At 66.0% G+C, this 10,338-nt stretch overlaps 1 protein-coding gene across 1 annotated transcript; it reads left to right on the top strand.

The window, feature by feature from the left end:
• PWWP2B (PWWP domain containing 2B) lies at positions 1 to 9,778 on the top strand (the record flags this gene model as incomplete). The annotated part of the gene is made up of 2 exons (XM_082854040.1): positions 1 to 125; positions 8,224 to 9,778. 2 exons carry the CDS (start codon positions 1 to 3, stop codon positions 9,776 to 9,778), a joined length of 1,680 nt encoding a protein of 559 aa, XP_082710166.1.
• Between the last annotated feature and the right edge of the window lie 560 nt (positions 9,779 to 10,338).

Below are 10,338 nucleotides of genomic sequence, written 5' to 3'. Positions count from 1 at the left end.
ATGGAGCCGCGGGCCGGCTGCCGGCTGCCCGTGCGGGTGGAGCAGGTCGTCAACGGCGCGCTGCTGGTCACCGTGAGCTGCGGCGAGCGCAGCTTCGCCGGGATCCTGCTGGACTGCACGAAAAAGTGAGCGGGGGCGGGGGCGCGGGCCCCGGGACGCCCCCGGAATCCCCTCGGGACAACCCCCACCCCGCGCGCGCGCTGGCCCAGGGCCGGGGCTGCTCCGGGGCGGGGCAGCGTGGCGCCGGCGCCCGCTTTCGGTTTCTCCAACCCCGGGTTCGGGGTGCGCGAGCGCGGCCGCCACTCGGGGGGGAAAAGTGGTTCTCAAAGTCGTCGCGACTTTTCGGGCAGGGGACGGCGCAGCCGGGCGGGAACAGCGGTGGGCGCCGAGCCGGAGCCTGGGCGCGGCGCGTGGAGCCCGAGACCCCGCGCCCACTGCCGCGCCGCCCGGCTCCGAACTCCGCACGTCTGCCATAATTAACGCACTTTTCTTTGTTCAGACTCACTGTTGAATTCGGCTGTCTTCAGAATTGTCATCCGCCGGGGTGGGGGCAGTGGGTTCAGATGCGCTGCCGCGCTTGCCCTGTCAGTTACTCACGAAGGGGGGAAGGTGTGTAATGTAATGCCCCCCCAGGAGCGGTCGGGGCTGAGGTGGTAAGGATTGCTAGCTAGCAGTTGTGTCCAGCGGCGGGATTTAAAAACACTGTTTCGGGCTGAGGAGCCCCAGGCAGAACAGGAATGAAAAGATACAAGTTTCAGAGCTGTGCTGAGCTCCCTTTGGGAGCCGGGATTGTCCGCTGGAGGGGTCCCTGGGCAGGCCTGGGGGCAAATCCATCCTGAGAGGCACCTGTGTGCCGGCTGCAGGGATCCCTGCAGCGGAAAGAGTCTCCTGGATACAGTGTCACATGGTAGTGAGCTGTCGCGCAGATAAATGATTAGGCATTAATCAGGCACTAATGTCTTGAGGCTCAGGCTGGGCCTTATTTTGAACCGGGAGCAGTAAACGGCTCCCCTTTGCAAAGGCCCAACTTTTTCCCTCAGTGGAGCCCAGATTTTGTGCCGGCGGCGGGGGTGTGGCAGGAGGACCATCCCCTCTCAACGGCCACTCTGCTGGCATCATCTCCTCATTAGATGTGCCAGAGCCATTTATGTGCGAGTCACGTGATTTAACATATGGCGTCCCAGGTGACTGTCGCCCTGCTCTGCTGCTGCTGCAGAGTGCTTGGTGGGACCTAGTGACCCTCCGGGGCTGCAGCATAGCCGCTTGGAAGCCGCCAGGCCTGTCCCTCGGGGCGGCTGAGGGTCCTCTGCCACCAATGGCCACCACTTCCTCCGCCGGCCTGCTCCTGGGTCTGTGCAGGGCTGCACCCCAGCGCTGCCTGTGCAGCCCTGCCTGGCCTTTCCTCCCTGAGAGGGGCCCTGGCAGGAGAGGTCCCCCCAGTCTTCGTGTTCTGGGCTCCCTGACTCAGGGCAAGGGAGGCTGGGGGTGTCGGCAGAGGCTGCTGGCCCCCGCCCTTGGTCTCTGCCTCCAGGCAGGGCTCCCGTCCCTACAGCCCGTGGCTAACCTGACGTGGAGATCTGCACCCCCCCACCCGCTTCCCCACCCCCTCGTGGAAGGAAGCAGGCTCTGCTGGGATCCCAGCATGGGAACTGGCAGCTGTAGGACGTGTGGGCGGCAACCCTGCCATGGCCACATAAGGCTGTAACCGGAGCCGCCCACAGAACCAGGAGCTGGGCCTCGGTGGGCACAGCTCTGCTCAGCAGCTCCTCTTTCTGACTTGAGTGGGCTCCCCCCGCCCGCCCCCCGTCCCTGAAGAGAACCTGAGGGGAGACCTGGCCTCTCCCAACCCCTCCGGTGTCTGGGCTTGGCCCCGAAGCTGCCCCGTCCCTGCCCACCCCACCTCCCCTCTGCGGGTCGCCTCCAGTTTCGTCCCGATCCCAGTTTTCTACCATATCGTGAGTTGCAACGCTCGTGTTTACAGCCGGCTTGTCGGACAGGATCCAGAGGCAGCTTACGACCTGGCCCGGGTGTTTCTGGCAGAGGGGCCCGGCCTCGAGCCTCGGGGGTCCGCAGCACCGACCTGCCTCCCCTGGGGCCGGTCTCTCCTCAGGGCCCACTCCCCTTACCCCGTACGTCATGGCGGCAGGGCCGGTCAGGGAGGCCCCATCCCGGGTGTGGGCACTGACAGGCGGGCAGAGCAGCTGGAAGCTCAGATTGCAGGCGCCTGCCCACCTCCTGGGGCCTGTGGGTCCCAGGGCAGCAGGCCGGTGTGCCTGTGGTGCCCCAGCCGGGCGCAGACCAGTCACTGCCACGTGTCAGCACTTCTCGAGCTCGTGGGCAGCCCCCGGGGGCCTAGGAGAACAGAGGGGTCCCCCGGGAGGGGCAGTTCACGCAGCGGGGCCCAGCAAGCAGTGTTCATTTGGGGGCACTGGAGCGTCAGCACCCCTCCCTTGGTGCTCTGGGAGCTCTGGGCTGAGCGTCTGTCTGTCCACGGAGGCCAGGCGAGCCGTGGACCTGCTGGCAGGCAGCTCTGTGGCCTGAAGCAAGGCCCTTGGCTGCCCTGAGTGCCTGTGGCTCCTGCATCCACGTTCACTCACTGAGCACCTACTGTGTGCCGGGGAGTGGCCTTAAGTCCTGGCATAACTGCTGTGGTGCACGGTCCTCAAGTATCTCCGGCGGGCGGTGTTCGTTCTGACACATAACGATGGCCCCGGCCTACCCTGACTCCACAGCTCCGCTCTCCAGGCTGGGGTGCAGGGGAGGCCTCTTGTGGGTGATTTGGGGGTGGACCTCTGGTTGAGAACCTCAGGTGGGGTGTCCCAAAGACAGCAAAGTCGCTGAGTGCTGAAGGGACGGTCTCCCGGTCGGTGGGCACGAGGGCCAGCTGCCTGTCCGGCCTGGCCAATCCGAAGCCTCCAGCCTTGACCTCTAAGTGCGCGTTTCGTAAACTTCCCCAGCGTGAGTCACCCAGGGTGCCGTTATCACACAAGACTCCGGGGCCGCAAAGGTTGGGTACGGGCCTTTGGGACCCACACCCGCCCCGGGGGCTTGGGACCCAGGCTTCTGGACACTCAGCTGGCCAAGAATCCCAGCCATGGCCCGTCCTGGGCAGGAGAGCGCCCCTGCTCCATCCCGGACACGCCCCCTGTCCAGGCCCCACTGGGCTCGTCCTCCCTGCCCTTGGGGAGCTGGAGGGACTGAGAGTGCGCAGTGCATCACAGGGTGGTGTGACCTGCAGCCAGTAGGCAGCTGCCTCACCAAGGGACCTGGCCGGCATGGCTGGTCTCGAGCTGCTCCACGGAGGGGGTGGGGGCCTGGCCTTGTGCTCCTGGGAGGAGGGGCGCAGTCACCTGAGTCTTATTGGAATGATGTTGATGGTTCTTCAGCCTTTGGTCCAGGACTCTGGGGGCCAGCTGTGGCCGAAACCCTAGGTTGATACCCACGGGGGAGGGGCAGGGTCCCACGTGTGGCCCTGGACGAGGGGCCACTCTGGCATCCAGGCTGCAAGTCCCCGTGTCATCCTGCTTCCCCAGCTCCCTGAGCAGAGGTGGACCTCAGTGCACAGCAGCCTGACACCCACCTGCCCCTCCCCTCCCTCGGGGCTCCAGCCCTGCGGCTGTCTGTCGGCAGGGCTTTGGGAGAGAGAAACGGCGCACAGCCTGGCCAGCCGCAGGGTGGGCCTCGTCTCGGGACCCGGGCCTGTCTTGGGACTGACTGCAGCCTCTGCCCACAAGGTACCTGCTGCACGAGGCTGCCCTAGGCACCTGGCCCTGGGCTTTGGCCCCCAGGATGTTTCTGTTCCGGAGCCACGTCTTCTCACCTCTTTACAGGACACCGGGGTGGCCTCTCCCTGTGGGAGGACGAAGAAGGAAGGTCCAGGGCAGATGGGGACCTGGCTGGGGCCAGAGGCTGCCAGTGGGCACCAGAGACGCTTGGGCCCCAGGCCTGCCGGGCCTGCCGGGAGGGTGGGGGTAGGGCGGCCGCAAGCTCCGGCAGGCGGCAGGGCCCCTCCTAGCCGTGGGCCCGCCCAGGCCCGCTGCTCTCGGAGGGGCGCTAGGCTGGAGGCACAAATGAGCCCCAGGGACGTGTGGGAGCCGAGGCTTGGCCACTGGTGTCCCACGGAGGACTGCAGGCCAGGCCGCTTCTCTCTGGGTCCCTGTGTCCATGCCGGTGGCCGTGCCCTCACCTGGGCAGAGCGGAGGGTGACCCTGGGGACTCTGTCTCCTGTCCTCTTGGGGGCAGAACCGCTCTGCTTTGGGGTCTGATCCCTGTAAGCCTCCTGGCTGACGCTCCCTGTGCGAACTTCTCGCCCGGGCTCGGCCTCCCCAGCCTCTCCTCAAAGCGCAGGCCACCTGCCCCTCCCCTAGCTCCCCAAGGACGCGGTGCTGAGGTTTGCTCAGGGCCCCTCGGGTTTCCGCGTGGGCACGTTGGCTGGCCTTGCGCTCCCGGTCGAGGCTGGGCCAGGCCCTGGCTCCGCCCGTGAGTCACCCCTGCGGGGCCCTGTGAGTCCAGACCTTCCGCACCGCAGAGAGCAGGACAGTGCAGGCGCCTGGGTCCCTCACGCTGAGCCTGGCAGGCCATCTCTCTGGCTCCAGGGCCACCGCAGCCCTTTGCCTGCCAGGGCCCTGCAGTATCACGTGTGGGGCTCTGCCAGGCCGGCCAGGGCCTCTGTCCCTGGGTGTAGGCCCACGTGGGCACAGCCCAGCTTCTCCGAGGGGCCCGGCTTCTCCGGTCGGGCCACGCCTTGCGCCTGGGGGTCCAGCATGCCCCCCCCCCCCGGCGGACAGGTCCTTCTCAGAGAGAGTGGCCTTGGCTGGTGCTATCCCCGCGCCCAGAGGCAGCAGAGCTGGGGCACGAGCACGGACCCCGCCCGTCCCCCGACCCGCTGGTCTCCCTGGTCTCCCTCAGCTTCACTGTCCCATCCGAGAAATGGGAATGATGATGACGGCGCCTCATGGGGCTGTAGACAGAGAACCTGCTCGTGGTCTGCAGCCCGGCAGCCAGGGTCCCGCTGGCCCTGTTTACCCACCGGCAGGCGTGGGTGTGGCCTGGGCAGGGCAGCAGCTCTGGGAAGGAAGTGTCCGAGTCACGGGGCCCGCCGTGGCAGCCGCAGTGCCATTCCACCGGGCCGTCTTCAAGGAACCTCCCCCTCTAGGCTGCAGCCACAGCTCTGTGGGCAGAGGGGGCATGCATACCAGGGCACGGCTCACAACCGAGGCTGCCTCCCAGTTTGATCTGCCTGGGCAGGGCGGCGTCGACTGCCAGACCCTGTCTGCATCTGGTGGGTGCAGACCCGGCCCACCCAGGGCCCCACAGCTTACTGCTGTGGCTCAGGTCAGGGCCTGGGTCTCTGGCCGTCCTGAACATGCAGAGACCCCCTGAGGGCTGTGTGTGATCAGTGGGGCAAAAAGCTCCCTGAATGGGCCACAGCTGCAGTCTTCAGGGCCACCTGTCCCCAGCCTGTGTGTGCAGAGAGGTGGCCAAGGAGACTGCAGAGCCCCCCAGGCCGGCTGGCCGAGGGCACAGTCCAAGCCTAGGAGGGTCCTGGAGGGCAGCTAGGTTGGGGGGTGGGGGATGACGGGAAAGGGGCTGCCCAGGGGTCCTGCTCCTGGGGTCCCTGGGCCCCAGCTGGCAGGAGGGGCTCTGCACCAGCACAGGCAGGCTGACTGGGGGCACAGGCCAGGCTACGGGGGGGCAGTGAGGGACAGAGCCCTAGGAGGGAATACAGGCTGGGTCCTAGTGGGGTGACAGCCCAGGGGCCTGGGAAGGTGGAACGGGGTGCAGATGAGAGGGGGGTGTCAGAGTGAGCCCCCAGTTCATGGCCTGGGTGCCTGTGAATGGTGGGCAGGAAGTGGGTTTTGGGGAGGCCTTGGGAGAAACCCTCCAGCCCCAGATATGTGGCTCCAGCCTGGTGTGTGGGCCCCTGGTGCATGTGTGTGCACACGTGTGTGGATGCACGCTTGCACGCACGTGCGTGGGTTAGTTTGCCAAATTCTCAGCCTGTTCTGAATGCCCACGAGGGGCTTGTTGAAGGGAACGAGCCAGGTGCGGGGTCCAGTGCCCGCTCTGATGCCTGGGACTCGGGTGAGGTTTGGTGACACACCAGCCTGTCACGCCCCTGGGTGGGGGCTTGTCGCCCACACCTGGGCACAGGCAGACTTTTTCCGTGAAGGGCTGGTGGCCATGCGGTGTCTATCACAGGTGCTCAGCAGTGCCGCAGGGGCCCTGCATGGGCAGCGGGCGTGGCCGTGTGTCAGTCACACCTGACTTACAAAACCTGGTGGCTGACTTGGCCTGGGGGCCGTGGGGTGTGGAACCTCTGTGCCCAGTGCCTGACCTGGGGCTGGTGAGAGGGCAGCTGACAGTCAGGGAATGATCCTGGGGCCCCCTTTCCCACCCCTGTTCCCCTGAAAGTCTCCGCCCATCCTGGTTTGGAAGTCATACATGCCTGCTTCCCGTGGTGGCTGCAGGAGCCGTGAGACACACCGCGTGCAGCCACCTCTGACAGACGTGGTCTGTGGTTCTTGTTGTTGCCATTGGTCGGCTGGGACTTGGGGGCCTGTGGCTGCGGGGCCGCAGTGGGTGCCAGTCTGGTGGGAATGGCTTGGTCCTTCCAGGGAGAGGGGCCCTTGAAGAGCCACATGCCCACGGGTGATGGGGAGGGGGGAGGGGAGGGATCGCAAGGGCTGCCCCCCACCCAGCGCAGAATCCCACCTCACAGGGGGCCAAGTCCCCTACTGCTGGCCTGTGGCTGGACGCTCCCCCCTAGGCTACTGCCACCTCTCTTTCTCTCTCTCTTCCTGTACTCCTCCCCCTCCCCTCTTCTCCCTCAGTCATGGTCACAGGTCACAGGTCAGCCATCTGAATGAGCTGCATCCTCCCTGGCCAAGCAGAGGGCAGGTGGCCGTGGCCCTGGTTTGCTGGGCCCTGTAGACGCAGAAGTCATTTTTGAGAAATGACTTTGAGAAACAGCAAAGCTCACTTATCTTTTCTCCTCTGATTGAATTACAAAAGGGAGGGAGACACTGAGATACAATATTCTAATCCTCGTTTCTCTCAACTTGGCTAAAAGTCTGTTCTGTGCTTTAAAAAAAGTGAAAACTAACAGCTTTCAGCTAAAGCAGTTCTTACAAGTTAAATCGCACGTGTTTAAAGTTATGTGTGTCACCGCCGAAGAAAGGTGTAGCCTGATTGGCCTTGGTTTTCCTTACTTGGAGCAAATGTGTTTTCCTGTGGCTCCCAGGGCAGCTTGCTGGTCAGATGTGACTTCCCGACATTCCCAGCGCGGGCCCTGGGGGGTGACGGTCATTGGCTCTAGAAGGGCGCCACTCCCAAGCCATTTGATGCCGGGACACCTGCGTGGAGGCTGCCAGCCCCGAGCTTCCCGGGGAGAGAGTCCCGCCTGGGGTGCCCCGGAGGTGCCGGCCACACGCTCAGGCTCAGCTGTGGGTCCTCGCGGGGGGCGGCCTCCTGCTTTCTCTGGCCCCTTCCCACGGGTCACGTGGCCTTATCAGTGCCGCCTGGCCCTCTGTGTCCTGGAGCTGGAGGTCCTGAGGGAAGGGGCCGGGAGTGCTGGCAGGAGGGGTGGTCCTTCCAGGTCGTGGTGGGCAGGGGCGGCCTGAGTGATGCCCTCACCTGAGAGCCGTGGAAACAGGTGGGCCCAACTCAGCATTCAGGAGGGAGTGGGCTCAGTTTGGTGGCTGACCCCTGTCCTTGCTGGGCCTGGCCACGAGTGGCCCCCCCCCAGACACACGTCCGGCACCCGGGACCCCGGTCCTGTGGGCTGTCCTGGGACTGCGGGTCCTCCCAGGGACACACGTGGGGTCTTCCCTCTGGGAGTGCTTCCCTCAGGGAGGAGGGGCCTGAGTGGGTGAGGCCTGTGAGTAAGGGCCGCTGGCCACACAGCAGCCGGCCCCCCGCAGGCCTGGTCAGGCCCGTCCCAGGAGCCAGACCCCGTCCCCAGGCTTCCCGGGCCCCAGGCCTGCACCGGGTCCTGGGAGGCCTCCAGCTTCGAGCCCGCATTCGCCTCGTTGCCATGAAGTGCGGTGTGCGTGCTCAGTGCTTGTTGGGCCATCCGTCTCCATGCGGGCGGGTCACGTGACTTCAGAGCACAGCGGGCAGCTGGGATGCCCCCGGAGCGTGTGCCGGGCCCTCCGGAGTGGGGTCTGCTCACGGCGGCGTCCTCTCTGTCCTGACCACCCCTTTCTGTCTCCCCACCACCAGGTCCGGCCTCTTCGGCCTGCCCCCGTCAGCTCCGCCGCCCCAGGCCCAGGACCCGCCTGTCAACGGCTGCCACGGGCCGGCCCCCACGGAGGGCGACACAGAGGCGATGCAGCTGGGGACAGGCCCCCCGCCACCTCCCAGTGGGGACCAGGCCCCTGGGACCGCCAGCCCCGAGCCGCCCCTGCTGCCCGCCGGAAGCCTGCCCCCGTTCCCGCCCTATTTTGAAGGCGCCCCCTTCCCTCCCCCGCTCTGGCTGAGGAACACGTACCGGCAGTGGGTCCCGCAGCCGCCCCCCCGGGGCATCAAGAGGACACGGAGGCGCCTGTCCCGCAACCGTGACCCTGGCCACCTGGCCCTGAGTCCCATCCGCCTGCGGCCCCGCCAGGTGCTCTGCGAGAAGTGCAAGAGCACCCTGAGCCCCCCAGAGGCCAGCCCCGGCCCCCCGGCCCCCCCACAGCCGCGCAGGGAGCCCCGAAAGCCCGAGGACCCCAACGGTGGGGGTGACACCACCGCCAAGAGGAGGAAGAGGGAGAGGCGGCAGGAGGCGCGGGCCCGGGTCCCCCGGAGCCCGGTCATCAAGATCTCCTACAGCACGCCCCAGGGCACCGGCGAGGTGGTGGAGATCCCCTCCCGCGTGCACGGCTCGCTGGAGCCCTTCTGCCCCCCGCAGGCCCCGCCCGGAGGCCCGGACCCCGAGGCGCCTGCCTCCATCCCCAAGCTGAAGCTGACACGGCCCCTGCCCCCCAGCGCTGCCCCGCCGCCCCCCAAGATCCGCCTGAAGCCCCACCGCCCGGGGGCTGGCGAGCAGGAGCCCGTCTACAAGGCCGAGCTGGTGGAGGAGCTCAAGGGCTGTGGCCGCGGCCCCCGGGCCGGCTCACCCGCGCCCCTGGCTGACGGCTCTGCCCGCTCTGGGCTGGCGGACTCGTCTTCTGGAAGTTCCGGCGAGGACGACGACTGCAAGGGGTGTCCCCGAGGAGAACACAGGCGTGACGGCCTGGCTTTTCTCGCCGCCTGCCCCCGGAGAACTGGCTGTGCCAGCGTGTCGGTGTGCAGCAGCGACAGCCTGGACGAGTCCAAATCGTCCAGCTCGGAAGTGACGTCACCAGACATGTGTGACCTCTCGTCCGGCGACGGTGCGTCTGTGCCGGCCTCGTCCAAGGATGCGCGGCCGACGGTCCCACCCCTGACGGTCAGGCTGCACACGCAGAGCGTCTCCAAGTGCGTTACCGAGGATGGAAGGACCGTGGCCGTAGGGGACATCGTGTGGGGTAAGGTTCATGGTTTTCCCTGGTGGCCAGCACGTGTCCTGGACATCAGTCTTAGCCAGAAGGAGGACGGCGAGCCCTCCTGGCAAGAAGCGAAAGTCTCATGGTTTGGTTCTCCAACTACATCGTTCTTGTCTATTTCAAAACTCTCCCCTTTCTCTGAATTTTTCAAACTGAGATTTAACCGTAAGAAGAAGGGGATGTATCGGAAAGCTATAACAGAGGCTGCCAATGCCGCCCGACACGTGGCCCCGGAAATAAGGGAGCTCTTAACCCAGTTTGAAACGTAACTCGGGTTCCGACCAGGTGAGTGCGTGCGTGGAGGGCGGCCTCTCTCCGGCCGTCCCAAGCCCGTGTCTGCATCGGGGCTGTCCCTCCGCCCTGGGCCTCAGTGAGCCAGGGGGACGTGGACGCCCCTGGCCATCTGGCTCGCTGCTCCGAAGGGGGCCGTCTGGACAATCGCCCCGCTTGCTGGCAACATTGTCCAGCTTTTTGATTCACAGAAGAGGTGCTTTCAAAGCAGGCGAGTCGTCAGCCACCTGTTCAGAGAACAGAGCTAGTTTGTGTTTTGCGGCCATTTTGCAAAGGACCGTAAAAGGTCTCCTTCCTCTTTTCGTTTACCTTTGGAGAAAGGGGAGGGTTTTAAAGGTGGCGGCTCTGACTGAGGGGGCGGTGGTGAGCGCAGGGGGGTCTTTCTCTGTTACTCACTCTTCCCAGGCTGCAGCCGGGGCCTCCCTCCCTCCCCTCCCCAGCCTCCTGCTCGTAGGTGCGTCCGGGGGTCTGACTTTGCCCGAAGGAGGAAAGTCACCGAGCTGCCTGCCCTCAGAGGTAGCGCCTACGGCCCAGCGCT

This window comes from Leucopleurus acutus (assembly GCF_964270905.1).
Source record: "Leucopleurus acutus genome assembly, chromosome: 14".
Classification (NCBI taxonomy): domain Eukaryota; kingdom Metazoa; phylum Chordata; class Mammalia; order Artiodactyla; family Delphinidae; genus Leucopleurus; species Leucopleurus acutus.
This window is presented reverse-complemented; position numbering and strand designations above follow the sequence as displayed.